The sequence below is a fragment of the Aphelocoma coerulescens genome, chromosome 7, assembly GCF_041296385.1.
Source record: "Aphelocoma coerulescens isolate FSJ_1873_10779 chromosome 7, UR_Acoe_1.0, whole genome shotgun sequence".
In the NCBI taxonomy this organism is placed as follows: Eukaryota; Metazoa; Chordata; class Aves; order Passeriformes; family Corvidae; genus Aphelocoma; species Aphelocoma coerulescens.
In genome coordinates this window covers 25,118,654-25,136,277 of record NC_091021.1, presented here as the reverse complement: position 1 = coordinate 25,136,277, position 17,624 = coordinate 25,118,654, and the positions used below count along the sequence as shown (strand labels likewise).

The 17,624-nt window shown below is 45.8% G+C and overlaps 1 protein-coding gene across 1 annotated transcript in view; it reads right to left on the bottom strand.

Moving 5' to 3' along the window:
- Window positions 1–17,338, bottom strand: part of MARCHF4 (membrane associated ring-CH-type finger 4) — a 95,889-nt gene extending 78,551 nt beyond the window's left edge. The window contains exon 1 of the mRNA XM_069021574.1: window positions 16,880–17,338. Within this exon, the coding sequence (XP_068877675.1) occupies window positions 16,880–17,338 (459 nt within the window). The remainder of the gene's footprint in view (window positions 1–16,879) is intronic.
- Between the last annotated feature and the right edge of the window lie 286 nt (window positions 17,339–17,624).

Here is a 17,624-nt window from a genome sequence, read left to right as displayed (position 1 = left end):
GCTCCCTTTCACTATTTCTCTGTGGACACCCCTTCTGCTTATGCTCTCCCCTCCCCACAGGAGAGTTTCTGGCAGCAATTACAGTTGGATACTGTAAAATGGAAAACAATGACTTTTCGGAAGCCACGGGATTTTTGCTGTTAGCAACATCAGACTGGATTTTCAGTGTTTTGCCAAGAGAAAGGTGTCCTCATGCAGTTTCTGCCTAGGTTTGCAAAGCAGCTTTTCTGGGCCTTGGTTAATTAAAATACAGCACGTCTTGCACAACTTTTGAACTCTATTTCTGTAAAAGATATGTGAGGCTGCAGGCTGTCTGCCACATTATGCATGTCCCTCATGCCAAGACTGTAGCTTTCTATTTGACTGTAAGTCATCCATTAGATGTAAGACAATTATTGTTTTTTAGTGAGTCATTTTTCTCTCAGTAATTAGTAGTTGTCAGTTCAAGTCAGCCCAGTGCTGGTGTCACTCAGTGACTTCAAGGCTGTATTTAAAATCTCTTTTCTCCCACACAACAGCTCACCACAAACAGTATCACTTTTCCTGCCTTGTCCACTGGAGCCATTTTGCACCATGATTATCCTGATTAGACAGGCCAACAATGAGGAGCACTTGCTGCCTGAGCACAGAAGGGACTGCCCAACACGAGAAGAGCTTGGCCAAGAAAAGGCAGCTCACCTCCCTGATCTCATTTCATTGCTATATGCTTCAAATCCTGGCTGCGTCTGTCTTGCTATAAAAATGTCAGACTGCCTCTAACACTTATTTTTGCTCATCGCTTCAGCGTGGCCTTACTTGGCAACTTCTCCCATCTGTTTACTTCTCTTCAATGTTGTGCACGCATTTCCAAATTGCTGTTTACTTATAATAATGTGAACACTCAGCATTTGCATAGCACCTAGCTTTGAAGTGGTTTCAGTGTTTTGTAGATGAGCAAGGATCCCTTAGAGCATTCCTAGAAGTGAAGGTTTCCAGTGTGCTTTATGGAGGCATGAAAGGGTCCTACGTACTGTATGTAGATGTAGCAGCTCTGTGTGCACTGGATGCCCTTGTTCCTGTAGAATCGATGAAGGTCTAGTCAATGATGACAGCTGAGCCCTGGGAGTGAGTCAGCTGAGCAAATGTAGGTGTCTGGCTCTCCAGCTCCACTGCCTGCATTCACTAGGGGCACAATTACCTACCTCAAGATGTTTTCCACTAAGAAATCATTGCGTGGGCATGACTCAAGCTCTTGATTTTTCACTGCCTAGACACCCAGTCCACATGCAGACACCTACATTGTGACACTCACATTGAGGTGTCTGCCATTCAGAGCTGTGTCCCACCTTGGTGATGTGCCCAGAATCATAGCTTGTTTATAAAGCTCAGAGGAGAAGCTGAAATCCTTGGTTGCTGCTCATCCACTTTCATTCACTTGAACTAGAGGAGGAACCTCCTCTAGTCAAGCCATCACAGTGGGGGAAATATTCTAAATGTGTCCTCTCAGAGGCAGAGACCAACCCTCTACCTGGGTTCGGACCTGTTGTCCAGTGACCCAGCTGCCACATTGACTCTAAAATCTGGGGTTTGCTAATTCTGATCTCCCAGGGTAACTCTCATCTGAGAGGACTGTGTTAGCTGCTCAGTTCCCCACACTTTTTAGTCTACTTCTTTTCCTTTAGCAGAAAGGCAAACCCTGGCTCTGCAGAAAGCAGAGGTGCCCTCTCCACACACTCATGGAGGCAGGCCATGTGGTTTTCCTCCATATCACAGTGTGCTGTTTGCTTAGTGATCTTCTGACATGAGCTAAATGCTGCCATGCCTGTGGAAGTTTTCTTTACTACTTGTATTACCCAGCAAGGGCTCACTACTGTTTCACAGTCACAGCCCTGACACCCCAGTGTCAGAAAAGTACTCAATCCTAAATCAAGTTCTGAGCCATCTTCATATCCTGAATCTTTCCAGGTCAGCCTGCTTCCACGACCCAGTGAACTTACGGCTGACCAGTCAGACGGAAAGATCTTTTTCGGTGGATGGACACAGAACACTGGTAAGTGGATTGAAAAAACATGAGACATGGAGGCCTGATCTGTGAGCCATTGTGATTCAGCACAGCTGTGATACACTGCAGATCACCACACTGCACTGGCCATGCCACGCACACACTACTGGAGAAACAGGTGAAGTGCAGATCTCTCACTACAAATGTACCAATAACAGCAGAGAGCAACCACCTTCCAAAGGATCACTTTCTGCACAGGGACGTCCCCTGGCTGGGAGGGCTCTTGGCTGGTGTGTTGTGTTCCCAACTGTGTAGTGAGCACTGCAGAGTCTCCAGGAAAGTGCCTTGCAGCAGCTGAAACTACTGCATCTGCTCCACAGCCCAGATGTGCATCATGGCATCAATCTGCCCTCTGCAGGAAAACGTGACCCACAAATGACCACTTAATCTCCTTCTCAATCCAATTTGGCTCAGCCACGTGGCATCTGCCTTCTCCCACACTGCCACAAACACACGTACAGCCAGTCCCTGCTCAGTGGTGAGCGCTGGGATCAGCACACGCTGCCGCAGTGCTTGCGGGCTGGCTGCTGCCTGGGAATCACAGAGAGCCTCTGAAGACAGAGAGGTCACGGAGTGTGTTAATGGGAGCCCGCGTCCCTGACTCCCATGGCCCTCTGACCATCTCATGAGAGCCCCGAAGGCTGTGCAGTCCAGAAGCAGAGCAGTGCACTGGAGATACCGACCGCCGATGCTGCTGTGCACATTTCAGAAGGGAAGAAAAACAGCTCAAGGCAATGTAGACACAGTGATTTAAAAGGAAACAGATTAAAGACAGTCACGTGAGTGCAGCTGTGTCCCAGCAGCTATGCCATATGCATGTATAGGTAGATGGATATCTGGCAAAACCCTCTCTCTCTCTCAAGGATATAAATCACAGGAAGGGCTGTTATTCATGCTGCAACCCTCCCCTGACATGTGAAGCTGTATCCGAGGGTACCAAACAGTGCTGATCAGGAGGACAGGGCAGTCTGAGAAAGGGGACTCGGGGTGAATATTTGTTCTAAGGCAGGCCAAATGGGGGGGATCTGGATGGTTTTCCCTATCTCCATGCATTTGTACAGCCTCTTTTTGACTCGTCAATATCTCTGGGATACAAATAACTAAGGGCTTTAGGAGCATTTACATAGGGGTAGACCTTGGCCTGTACTGATGGTTGTACAAAAATGCAAAGCAGTTGTCAGTCAAAGTGAGTTTTGAACTCAAAGTGGTTTCATTTCCAGCTGAGCAAATTTTCTCTTATTTTACAGGATATAGAGAGAACACACTCTCTTGTGCCTAAGCACCACTCCTCGTCTCTGCAATACAACAGAACAAATAGCCTAATCAGGCCAAAATGCAGAGCATGCTGAAAAACTGGGAACATTCAGGATGTAGTTAGAGAAGGTGAAAATCTCCCCTGTAGGCTAGGAGGGCTGGTATTGCTGTTCCAGTCACAGTGCTTAGGGGCAAAGGATTATCTGGTAAGAAAAGACAGTTACACTGCCCTGTTGGATAGACACCAACTGGAGAGGGATGAAGTTATAAATGCTGTGGAAGGAAACACACAAATGGGGCAATGCAGAATCGGGATGCAAAGAAGCAAGGAGCTGATGAATGCCATAAGGCTTTTTTGGTGGGGGATTGCAGGTGGGGGATTGCAATGGGATTGCAGGAATGAATGAGGCTCCATCAGGTGCAAGAGAATCTTGTGCTGATCAGAGAAGCAGAGCACGTGTTTAGCAGCTTTCATCCATCCCAAGATCATCCCTCTCCATCTTCTGTTTCATCACAGAAACCCAATCTCAGAGGCCCTCTCACATCCATTACAGGGAAAAATAACTGGATCCAATACAAACACGAAGCAGAGCCATACTATGGTAGAAAACCTCCTGCCACCTTCAGAGATCACAACATTTGCTCCATATGTTTCTGATCCTCCTAAACACAGGCAGAGCAGCTCAGTTACACACATATACACATTTGTATGCCTTGTGTTTGCAAATAATCTCTGATGCGGAGCTTCTTGGAGTGCTCCGTGGAAATCCATAAGCCCGTAGCAGCCTCTGCATCCCCTTTGGCTTACTACAGCAATAAGAACTTCTGAACAGTCCCTGCAGCTTAGTTTGCTTTCCTACTGACAGACGCACTTCAGATGCCTCTGATCAAAGTTCCTCCTCTTGTTAAGTTCCGCAGAATTATTTCTGATATTCTCCCTGCCATTCACGATCACTTAACTACAGTCCTTCCCCTGACCACCTAGCTCTCCACTCCAGCTGAGTTTTCTACAGTCATGGAGTGACACATAGTGTTCTGCAGGCTTGAGGAAGAGCTGCTGCCATCAGCCAACTACCAAAGGTGCTCACTCAGGTTTTCAAGCAGTCCTAGGTAGTGCTGCATCAACATCCCTCCCTGCTCGTGCTGCCTGAAAGGCAAGTCCCCCCACTTGGCTGTGGTGACCACCCTGTTGTGAAGTGCCCTTGAAAGAGGCCATCTGAAATAACAGATCCTGGACTAGGGTTAATGGAGAAGCCTCTTGATCCTTTACTATACAGTTCCCTGGGTTTCCTAAATGTACAGTTTTCTGAAATATTCCAGTACTGACTTCAAACTTGCTAGTTCCACTTCTGCTAGCAGATGGATCTTTTTCTTGCCTTTTTGTAAAGAGAATTAAAAGCAAAGACAACAGCAAAACCAGAAGTTCTCAGAGCAATGAAGCCAAACAGTGTGTAGGCTCCCCTGAATTGTGCCTGGTAGTAAGGTGGCTTTTTTGATGTCTGGTAGGGGTGGGCCTCTTATGACAGCTCCCCTCTGTGACATCACAAACCCAGTGTGGGGAGTATGCCCCACCTGGCCACACATTTTCAGGCAACTCGTAAGAGCTTAGGAGTTCTGCAGCCTTTATTTATTAAAGGTGGCTGGGTTTGGCAGAGAAGTTTAAATGTCACTGAGTGTATCCTGTGAACTTATAAACAGAACTGACCTGGATAAGTACTGATGGGGAGGGGAGGGGAGGGGAGGGGAGGGGAGGGGAGGGGAGGGGAGGGGAGGGGAGGGGAGGGGAGGGGAGGGGAGGGGAGGGGAGGGGAGGGGAGGGGAGGGGAGAGGAGAAGAGAAGAGAAGAGAAGAGAAGAGAAGAGAAGAGAAGAGAAGAGAAGAGAAGAGAAGAGAAGAGAAGAGAAGAGAAGAGAAGAGAAGAGAAGAGAAGAGAAGAGAAGAGAAGAGAAGAGAAGAGAAGAGAAGAGAAGAGAAGAGAAGAGAAGAGAAGAGAAGAGAAGAGAAGAGAAGAGAAGAGAAGAGGAGATTTTTCATTTGTATTAAAACATATCTTGGGACAGGTTTTGAACAGCTTTCCAGGCAAATAAATTGAAGGCAGAAAGCAAAAATGGCCTGTAAAAGGGAGAATTACTGTAAGATTCCAGAAAGCAGCAATTGTAACAGAATGCTTTTGTTTGTTATAAAGAAACAAATGGCTGTTTTGGTAGCAATAAGACAACGTATAATAAATTTCTGCTATATTGCATATTTTTAAAATTCCTAATCTTTCAAAATCTGCCTCTGTAAAGTTGAAAACCTTAGTTACAGAGTTCTTTTTGCTCATCCTTCTGTTCAATTTAAACAAAAATGGTTCTTGCTCCATCAAGCTTTTCTACAACTAGTATTTCTATAAGACTCAGATTTGACATAGTATCACCTCCTTGAGGTTTAGTGATTATTGGACCAAGAAACGTCCTGGCTTTGACAAAGAGAAATAACTGAGCCTTTGCTATTATTAGCAATGTTTGTTCTCATTCTTCAAGCTATAGATGGGCAGCTATTTTCCCTTGGTATTTATCTGACTACCATTACAAAAATCTCAGCCCTTGTCCAAATCCACTCCAGGGAGTTAGAGCAGACATTTAATCCTTCCTTTTGCACAGCTCCTCCTAAAATCACTGTAAAAGCTAAGGGGAGATCTTACTGCTATGTTCAGCCACCTCATGGAAAGGCACAGCAAAAAAGTCAGACTCTTCTCACAGGTGTATGGTTACAAGAGGAAACATACAATTTGAAACACAAGAAATTATGATTATAAATCAAAAATAACCCCCTCACACTTTCACTGCAAGGGAGGTAAAATATTAAACCTGATGTCCAGAGATATGAGTGGAATAACTGCCCTTGGAGTTATCCAGCTCTGGATATCTGGAGATCTGATTTGGTCAGATCTGCTTGAGTAGAAGTTGAACAAGATGCTTTCCTGAGGCTCCCTAAAATCCTAAAATATTCTGAGGTTGTGTGATTTTGTTTGACCTGAGTTATTACTCTCAGAATTGCCACCATCACCTGACATTTGCACCACATGCCTGAGCACACCTTTAAAGAGATGAAACTCTTGTCTGGCATCACCAAGAAAAAGATGAGAGAAGAAATCTCATGAACAGCTGCAGGATGGGAAGGCCAAGAACTCTTCCATAGGTTTCACATGTCTGTGATAAGGGCAAGAAATAAATCATAAGGAGTGGGAAGCGGAATAACGACGGCAGCTGGGCCAGGTCATGACAGTTTAGCAAGCTGGACTTTATGAAGGAGTCCTTACTTCAGGCTATGGGGGCTCTAAAAATGTTTTTCTTAGAAATGATGTAGCCATCCAGTCTATGAAGAAAAATTTTCCAAATGTGGGTTAAATGTAGGTGACAGCACTTCTGCTCTCATATGTCAGAGGAGGCTATGAACTGCTTTTTTCCTAACTAGCTGAATCCCGTGAGTGCTTTTCCAAGCTGAAAGTTTCTTGCTTTTAATCTGATGTGGAATAAAACTGTCTTCAAACACAGAACTTTTTCCATGCAGGAAATCTTTTCTGCCAGCTAGCCCAAGGGTTTTTGAAGCTGGTTTCTAGGGATGCACACAGTACACAGTTCTTTCTGTGACAGAAAAGACAAAAGGTGATATGCAAAGACAGTTTCAGTTTTCTGTTTCCCCAGATTTTCTCCTTGGGCACTGCAAGGATTTCCCATTATTGGAGGTCTGAAAATCAAGAAGGAATATTTCTTCTCCAGTCCTTGCACAGCTATTAAGCTTCAAGCAGGAATTTCATTGAGGAAACTTATTTCACTGCTATTACAGAGAGGTTCAGAGTAGACTAACCCAGTAACTCCCTCTGGCCCTAAATCTTGTAAGAATGCCTGTCTCTGCAATGTTAAGGAAATGTTGGGGGTTTATGTCCTAAAATGTGAACTCTGTAGGGCAAGAAAAGCCTTCACTTCTTGGTGCAACGCTTGACATATTGACATCCTGTAAAGGTTACCATAGTATTAAAATAAAGAATGGTCAGGAGGCCAGAAGCACCCATAACTCTCCTTCTGCCTCTTGTGGAAACCCTCTCTTTAATTACTTAACTGCTATTTCTCTCTGATACAGTATTTTATTATTACCTATTTTTCTTGAATGCTCATCTGATCCATCTTAATGTTCTTCTAATATCACTTGGAATGGATAATAATATTTTTGTACTTCTGCAGCACTTTAAGCCCTGACAGGTCCTAGAGTGCTTATAAAGGAGAAAAAGGAAAGGGAAGCGCTTAATTCATCAGACAGTGCAAGGTCATGCAAGACATCAGACAGAGAAGAAGACCTGATAAAGCTAAAAGCACTGGGGTGTTTGGAGGGGCAGGTTTAGCCCATGGCCCTGTACTTGCAGGAAGGAAGTGCAAACCATCCATTGAGCTTTAGTTCAGCACCTGCAGGAAATTGCCAGGGTAGGTGCTGATGTGATGTGGGTGAAGTGCCAGCAGGATTCCTGCACACCGCTGCTGTGTGTTGTCTTCAACAGATCCTTCCACGTGGCTTTTTTTAGCTCTCCCAAACACTGAGAATTGGAGTAAAAAACTACACAGGATCTATCTGGGTAAGGACAGGGAACACTGAAGGGGGTGGAGATGCACATGGAAGTTCTTAGAAAACCTCTTCTTTCATCAAGATACCAGTCAAAGAAGTGAGCTTCTTGGTTTTGACTCCACTGAAGCAGGACAATGCCTGTGCTGGGAAACTGGAGAGGAAGGGATCACAGTAATGAAAGCAAGAAATGAGGATCTGAGCAAGTGTCTGTGCTACCCTAAAGAAAGCAAATGAGTACACTTTTGCTGGGATGTGAGAGAAAATAAGGCACTACATGACTACACAGCTGGGATAGGAAAGAAAATAAGCTCAAGCTGGGCGTAGGGTTAATGCCCCAAGTGACAGTGCTAGCACAAGAAGGTGGAGGAAATGTGAGCCACCCCATCCATAAAGTGAGTGTAGAAGCAGGAGAGAAGTGGATAGTGTGGGCAGCATTTCAAGCAGGACTGGCTAGAGGCCTGAATCTGTCAGGAAAATCATATTCAGCCTTGCTGAGAGTGGCTTTAATTGGGGCAGAGAGCAGATACCTGAACTGAAGTAATGAGGATCCATTTGCGCCTCTCCCACATGGCTCTAAGTGGGCAGTGACCAGCCCCAGCCATAAGTCTTATCTATGGCAGTCAAGGGATCCTTAAAGAAAAGCACAACTGCTCCTCCAGCCTTTTCCTCCCAGCTCTCCTCAGGAGGCAAGGCAGAAGAGCTCAAGTCATTAATGACCTGAAGATTCAACAGAGTTAATGCTTACTGCATCTGCAGGCCCTGCTGGAAGGGGCTGCTACTGGGGAAAAATGGATGCAATTCAGTAAGGCCAAATGCAGCTCCTCCATCAGTGCAGCAATGCCAACTGCACAGAGCCAGGATGGAGGACTGGCCAAGAAGCAGCTCCGAAGGACATGGAGATCATGAGTTGAGTAATAATCAATAATCATCTGCTGCTCCCTAAATAAATGAATAAATAAAGAGGGCAAACATTAGCCTGGAATGGATGACTTCTGCTACCCGTTAAACAGGATTGAAAACCTTTCTGCCTGCTCAGAACTGAAAAGGATTCAGCTTCCAGTGCATTCATAGCAAAATATGGACCATTTGGTAAGAGTCCAGAGGATAACACCAAGGATGATTAGCAGCCTAGAAAACACGTCATAAAAGCAAAGGCAGAATTGGGATTGTTTGGCCTAGAGAAGAACAAGGAGTGTTATGGCTTCAGTTGTCACTTAAACTTGTAAAGTCCTGAAAGGATGAATTTTCACTATATTTACATGCAACTACTGGAAAACATTTTCAGTAACTTACTTCTTGGAAAAAAAAGGAAAGGGCAAGAAGAAATGAGCTGCAGCAGGAAAGATGGGTTCTCCAACTATGCCCATCCTTAAGAACTGGTTAGATCTGCCTCTGTCAGTATTTTGGATGGGTAGATCTTGGCACTGCCCCATGCTTGGGCACGATCAGTGCATTCATTAATGAACAGAAGCTAAACCTACACAGTACCAGAGGTTACAATGGCAGTCCCAGGGAATGACCTGACAGAGACTGCAGCCACAGGACTGTCTGCAAATGGTGAGGGCAAACACCTCCAAATGCTTAGTGCACTATAAACCTTAGAGGTACCTCTAGCACTGCCCTCTTGGCTAATAGCACATACTTTTTGCATGGGAAAGGTGATCTCATGGCCCCACCTTTTATGTGAACACAGTGTCAGTCGAGCAGTCCTTGGTAAACTTCTGCTAAGAGCAACGTGGCAAAGACACCACAAAGTCCATAGCAGTCCTTGATCTCCAAACTGGTGGAATATCAAATTTATTTTCTCTGTCCTGTTCTGCAAAGTTGTTTTGTATATGTCTGTGACTCCATGGAAAAAAGTATGTCTGACAGTCCAGTTGTCCAACCAAAATGGAAGTTCCCTATAAAGTGCTTCTATAGAGGAGACAAAACCTTCTCAGGGATCCTTTCAAGACAGAACTACCCCATCCTCTATGGGGTTTACACAGTTTTCCCCAAGCACAGGCTGGTTTCTTTGATAAACATGAAGCACTAGATGTAGGAAATAATAAAACAATATGTAACCCCTTTTTTTGGTTATCATTCTCCCATTCTGTACCATCCCACCCCTCACTCGCCACCCAGGGAAGCAAGTTAAACTTGTGTGACTGTTGTGAGTGATGTCACCACTGTTCCAGGTGCACAGAGAGGAGGCTGGGATTTGATGGTACTTAGGCCATAGGAGAACCTGTGCAGATAGAGCCAGATAGGATGGGTGGGACCAAGCTCTGATGTGTCAGTTGACTTTGGCCAAGAAGAGAAGGAAGAGGAGGTGAGATAAAACCACCCAAGACTGTAAAGAACAAGAAATGACATGACAGAAGATGTGTGAGAATTTCAGTATAGGGGCCTTGTCACTGGAACCAGTCTGCCCACCTTGATTTTGCCTTATCTCATCACTTTTCACAGAGGGGCATGGGGACAATCCATTTATTATCTACATAAGTTTCCAGGTCCTGCTGTTATTTTCTTCACCAGAAGAAAGTCATCACTCATCACTCTCCACTGCCAACAATGTAATCTGTTCTACTGTAACCAGTGATAAATCAGAAAATGATAAAAGGTAGGTTGTGAAAAGATGGGGGAAGATAAGAAAGTCTTCAGCATCAAGCAATTCATTTTAGGTAAGCAATCCTGATTAACAAAGGAAAAGGAGAAAGATAAAAAGTTAACAAGCTATTCTGTAAGTCTGGTTTCCCATGGAAACCATATCATGATGGGGTTATTCTTTTTTTGCCTAATGGGATACATGTTCCTATTACAGCTGCTCTTCCATCTGAAGCTCTGTCCTCCATGGACTCTGCAGTGTCTAGCACAGACAATGCTATAATCTTTCCCTCAGCAGGACATTTCTAGCTCTCCTCTTCTTCATCCAGCTAGTTTTCATGAAACATATAGGAATTTAATGCCTTTCAGATCTCCACTCTCTGCCAGCTGTGGCTGACATTAGCCAGTAGGTCTAGAGGAGGGCTGATGAGCATAACCTGTAACAGCTAACACCATCACATGGCTTTATTCCTTTGGCAACCAGATAATAAAATGATGGGATGGCCACAAATATGGACCACTAACAGTACATCTTATTGTCTTACTACAGGCCTAGGAGGAATGGAGATGTGCAGCAGACATATAGGACATGCAGTATCATGGATTTTTGGCACAACCATTTCTGACTTCTGGACTGGGCCAGCCTTGAATGGAAAACCACCAACGTGAGCAAAAGGCTGCCACAGAGGAGGTCCTTGCTGGGAATGAATTTTTGCTTGAAAGACAACCTGAATGCAATTCAGTTTTGTATGAACAGAGCCCTTCCAGAAGCAAGCGTTGCCTTTGTGGAAATAACAGTGACTCTACAGATGCAAACAATGGAGCTACATGCTTTTGCATTGCTTGTTCTGTCACTAACTGACATCAACCACTGTTATCATGGCCTGAAATGTATATTTAAGAAACAGTGACACAAACATAGACAAGTTCCTTCACGAAGCCTTTTATATGGGGAAAAGTGAAAGAAAAGAAAAACTGCTGCTCAGGCTAGCTAGTGGCACTGAAATAAACGGGTCAGGCATCAGAGTTTCAGCAGGCACAAAAGGTGAAAACCTTGTCTTCCAGAGCAATTAAAAGTCAATGGGATTAGTGGCTTTCACTATTATTTATAGAAGCCCTGCTGTGTGCACAACATTATTGAAATACAGGGGTCAGGTCCCTGCTACTGGATGCCTACACTTCTGCTGTTGAAGTTAATGGGAGCTTTGCCAATCAACTCTGTGGCAACGGCGACTAAATCTAGAATAGATGACATCCTGGGCTCCATTCAGTTGATGGCTCAAACAAAGCTTTTGCCAAAGCCAAGAATGTTCTGCCTGCACAGTACAGATTTGATCCTGGCAGAGGTGAAACAGGAGAGGTAGCTACAGAGCTGTTAAGATTCAAAGATTGGGAGGCAGAAAGGTGGACTGAATGTCACAGGAAGCATCCTCTCTTCCTTTCTATCATAAATTACAACATACTGATTGAAATCTGAACAGCTGCAGCCCAGTATCTCCTATTCTTCGGTTTTAGCAGGACTGGCTGTTTTCCAACACCAAGTAAGTGAATACTGAGGGAACACACCTATGAAAATGACTGCACTGTCATTATATGATTCAATATGTTTGAAAACAGTGTCCTGATGTTCTAGCTGGTTTGGACAGACCCCATGAAATACCAGCACCTCTACTCCCAAGTTCTGGGCTTTGGATGTGCTTGTGATGCTGGCTGCACAGTTGTTTCTTCTGTCACTCATCATTATCATACTTGTGCCATGAATTCTGACACAGACTGCCTCTTTTCCTCTTTGTCTCACGCTAGTACCTCATTTTCCTCACTTTTGCAGAAATCAGACATCCCAGACACCACCTCCACTCCTCTGTGCTGCTGAGAGACCAGTCTGTAAAGTAGCAGTATTTCCTGACCTTAGCTCACGCCATCTCTGCACACCCTACCATGCAGGGAGCTGATGATGCTTTTTGCCTGTGTCCATACCAGGCAGGGGTTGAGATTCTCACTAGTTATGTCAAGACACACATGCTAATGGCCAGCCTTTCAATGGCACTGACCATTCCCTGATCCTACACATGGCCCAAAATGTGTGTTATTACAGACTGAGTAATTTGGGGTAGCCTTAATTCTAGAGAAGTCCTGAACATGGCAGGTGCCTACACACTGAAGACATTACCTTACGTGAGCATGAAATCCAGACATGCACCTGCAGGGGTGGATCTCACTGGTCAGGCACAGGAGGCTGGTGAGCTGTGGGGCAAGACACCAGTCCCAGGGCCCTGCTCCTAGCCAGTCTTACCTGGATCTCTGGATTGGCTTCAGATGTGAAGCATGAATTTCACTTTCAGAAGTGTTATCATTAATTGTGATGACTCTAAATGTCCATAATAATCACATGGCTTTATAATCCTTCATTAAACTTTAGCTCTTTGTTTGTCCTGCAGCAAGGAGCTCCACGGCCCAACCACATCACATAGAAATGAATGTCTTAATATCCGTTATAAGTTGTCTTCCCTTCCAATTTTCTTGAAAGTCTTCATGTTCCCATATTAAGGAGCTGGTGCCCCAAAAGTCTAGAGGGGACTTTGGTGGGAAGAACAGTCTACGTTCAAGCATTTCTATCGAATACTAAGTCCAAGCTATCAGCCTGCAGGTTAGAGTCCACAATCTGTTCTCTCTGATCCTCCATAGCCAACCAAAACTATCCCTACTGATTTTTCAAATCTCATCTTTACAGTATCTTTCCCCAAAATGAGAAATAGAGAAACGCAGACTGAAAATGATAGGTAAGAAGAGATGTGCACACATTCTAACTGACAATATAACAAGCAAACCTTGAAACATATGGCTTTCCAAATTATCTCAGTTTCATTTAAGAATGTTTTTCTATTTATTTCTAGCACAGCTAGCACCACTTCTGAGATCCTAAACTCCACAGTACTGGTAACTCCTTGTGACGTGGGGAGACAGTTTATCCCCTGATGCAAAGGGACTTTTCACCCATGTCTTTTCCTGCTAATCCCCATGACATGCTTTCAGCTTGGAACCATACCAAATACTGTAAAACATTTGTGAGAGAGGAGCTCATCTTAGTTTCTTTCTCTTGCAGAACATTGTCAGAGATCCAGGAAAGCAGACAAAATTCTGCAAACACTAAGCATTAAGCAAAACAGAAGAAAATACTCCAGCATTTCTCTTTCTCACTTTCTCTCCAGAGCTTTACTGCTCAATCCAGGGTCTCAGAATTTGCTGACACAATGGTGCAGGACGTTCAGTCATTGAAACCTTTGAAAATGCCGAGCAAGTCCCCGAAAGGAAATGCTATTGCCAAGCGCTGAGTTCAGTCCCTCAGCTTTCACGATGTTTAGCTCTCATTTTCAATGAAAGCAGCTGCCTTTTTCAACTGTCAGACCTGAGCAGTTTGCTCTTCATGCCCTCAAAACAGGAGCCCAGATGCTGCAATCCCCTGGTCATCAGATCCACTCTTTTCTTGCCTGCATCCATGGTTTCTCTTGACTAACATGCAAGGATCAGAACAGTTTCACAGTAATGAGCTTTCCTCCTTCCTAGGGTGTTCAGTACATTTTTAAATGAAAGAGTCAGCTTACCCATAAGAGCCACAAACCAACATGAGGAGCTTAAGATATAAGCAATTCCATAGCCTGAAGTATCATGCATGTTGGGTGATCATAAATTTAAAGCAAAAATCCCTACCAATTTTATTTTGCATTAGATATTAAATAAAACCTACTTGCAAAGCCAGACTACTAAGAAACCTTTTTGGCTGTTGTTTTGGTTGGGATTTTTTTTTTACATCAAAACAGGATTAAAACATCTTTAGGAGACTCACTGTCATTTTATCTGAGTAAATAAGCTTAGAGTGCCTAACAGTCAATTTATAATGAAGGCTTTTGTTCTTGTTACTGTGATGCAGCCCTGCAAATTTGCCCACAGCTGCAGCAAATTCAGATGGTTTTGACAGGTAAATAAAATACTGTTTAGATCTGTCATTGTTATTAATCTGCAGAGTAAAGAACTAGCAATTATATTTTGTTTCCAAGCAGATAAATTTTCATTATGGTCTTGGCAGGGGTGGTATAGAAGAATGTGCATCTATGACTTTTACAGTTGTGAGGGTCCAAAACATGGAGAGTCTTTGGTCAGCTGTTGAGTTATAAAACAAATGGGAAATAAAGGCAAAATCAGTAATAAACACGATAACAAAAAGGAACAAGGAATGTGGGATTTAGCCCTGTTGGAGTTTTATTGACGTAAGGGCCAAATAAACCAAACTGTGGGTCTTGACATCAGCTGCACCAATTCAGTGCTCAGTTATTCTGAACTGTACTTCCAGGAAGCTGTGTCAGGATCTCGCTGTGCTTTAAACTCCACAATTTGGGCTTCCATAATGACTTGTGCTTCCCAGCTGCTGCAGGGCAAAAGGTTTCAAATACTTCTCAAGCCATGCTGATGAAGAAAAAATTATTTGTGGAATAAGCTACTGCTCAAGGACAAGTAGCAGAACCCAGCTGCAAGCATCTTATTGTATTGGTCAAGATCTGTGAGAATCAAAAAAGAGAAATCCTGGTAAAAGTCTTATGAGATGCCAGTCACGTCTGCTCAGCTCCTCACTCAGGTACACCGGCAGATGGTCAGCAAATAGTCTCAGTTTTACAATGCAACCTACACTGGTTTTCAGTGTGAAAATTAGCATCCAATTATTTTCAAGCATTAGTGTTCTCCAAGGAAGCAAGCTACCTCTATTTTAATTCTGCTTAGGCTCTATTTGCTCTGACACGTAAGCCAATCTCGCAGGTGCTACGTCTTGTGTACACAGGCAGAATGGCAAGCCAGGGAAGGGTACTAGAAATGTGAAATAATGCAAATTCCCAGGAAGTGAATTGCATGGCTTCCAACTTTTAGAAGAGACAAGACAAGCAAGAGAGGAAGGTATACAGTATCTCCAAAAAAGAATTATTTCCTCCACTCCCATCTGAAAGCCTATGGTGAAAACTGTGTTTCACAGCTATCTGCCAGCTGCATAAACCATTAGAGAAGGCTACAGTCCATTTAGCACTGAGCTGTGACCTATGGAACCCTTGGTATGACACATCCAGCAGGGCTGTGGATATTGGGATTGGTTGGTGGCAGGCCCCGCTTCTCCCAAGGAAGAATGGAAGCCCATTCCCCACTTATCACCACTATCCTCAAACTAACATAAGGGAAGGCACAATCACTGCATGACAGGCGTAGGCAACTTTGGGAAAGGCAGGATGTGTGCCTGAGCATAGCCACTTTCAAATGAGAACTGGCTTTCTCCTTAGCAGAGCACACAGGTCCACGAAGGGGAAAGAAGACCTGAGGTAAAATCCATTTTGCATAAGATTTCAATGTACCACCTTACATGCCAGAATCTGTGCCCAAAATGGAAATAGTCAAGTTGAACTTTGCAACCCTTTCTTATGCAAGGATCCCCTATTATGACAGGTAATGGAATTATCCTGAGTAATAATGGTTATCTGCGCATATGGGCTTGATCCCACAAGCAGAGGTCTGCAGCCTTCCTTGCACCTGCAAGCTGTGTCATGTCAGGTACAAATGTTGCTGCGTACCTCACCATAAGGAAGTTGCCAGCCTGAAAATACATGAGATGCTTTTAATTGTCATTAAATATGGAGAATAATGCTCCAGGGTAGCATCTTATGTTCTATTATGGTTGCATTTGTTTCATTCTCCTGTGTGGTGAAGGGAAACTTCACTGGCCTAACCTCAATCTGTACCACGGTGCATCTCAAGGCTGCAGCTTCAGCAGGTACAATTGTAGCCAGCCGTGTTTCTCCTGCAGATAGTGCAACTGGGAGCATGGGAGCAGTGGAGCACCTGCACAGCTCCTACTAGCCATCCCCCGGGAACCACTGAAGTGGGGTTGTCTCCTGCCACGTGTTTTGTACAGACTGAAGTTGTATTTTTAAAAGCAAAGAGCACATTAAACTCCTCCTTTGCATCACTTTTGGAATCATCGCAACCGGGTACTCACAAAGCACCAAACAGCCTCCCTTGCTGAGATGTGCTCTGCTCCATGAAGGTGTCAGCGTGTCCCTCCTCCCGTGCCACAGCTGTACGGCTCTGAGGCTGGGCATGAGTGCCCGGGGCAAGGCTGCCGGGCAGCAGAAAGAATGGAGCACGCCTCCACCCCACACCTATTGGAAAATACTACCGAAGTGCAAAATCCTGGAGCCCGGGGCCTGGGCAGAAGGCAGAGCCCCTCTGAGTTTGGGGTCCCGTTCCGGGCAACAGGGACACACCCCCGCAAGCACCAGGCCCCGGCTCCCTCAGGCTGGAGCATCGCTGCCACCGGGCCCGTCGCGGCCCCCACCCCAGCGCCCACCGCCCGCGGTCGCTCACCTGCTCGGGCCCCTGGAAGCAGATCCTGCAGAGCGGGGTGCGGATGCCGCTGTCGACGCTGCTGCCCAGCGAGTAGCGGTCCTCGGCCTTGCCCTTGCCGAAGTCATCCGAGGAGGTGCTGCTGGGCAGGGAGGCGGGCGGCTCCCCGGCGGGGCTGCCCCACTCCTCGGCAGCCGGGCTGCCCGCGCCGCCGCCGCCCGCCGCCGCCCGCCAGCCGGGCCCGCGCCCCCCGGGCGGTGCGGCCCCCGCCGCCGCCTCTGCGCCGCCGGGCATGGGGAGCGGCGGCGGCGGGGAGGGCGGCGGCGGCGCGGGGGGTCTCCGCAGCAGGAAGACCTTCAGGTCATTGAAGAGCATGCGGCAGCGGCACTTGAGGAGGCCTTGGTTTCGCAACATCTGTCTCGGACGGAGGAGCCCGCAGCAGCAGTAGCAGAAAATGCCCGCGCCGGGTGGTATTAACATGTGCCTTTCCTTGGCAGGCGGGCACGGGGGGAAAGAAAAGGGCAGGAGCCGGGCGCCCCGCGGCCGGGGGGGCTCCGCGGCGGCCGCAGTGCCGGGAGGGCTGCGCTGGCCGCCGGGGAACGCACAAAAGCAGAGCCGGAGGGCGAGGGGGCCAAGTCCCCGGCAGCCCGCTGCAACCCGGCGGGGACGGCAATTGAAAAAAAAAATCCACACCAGAAAAAAAAACCCGACTCTGTGCTGCCGGGGGATCCTTCCCCCCCCTCCACAAGTTTGCTTAGAAATCAGC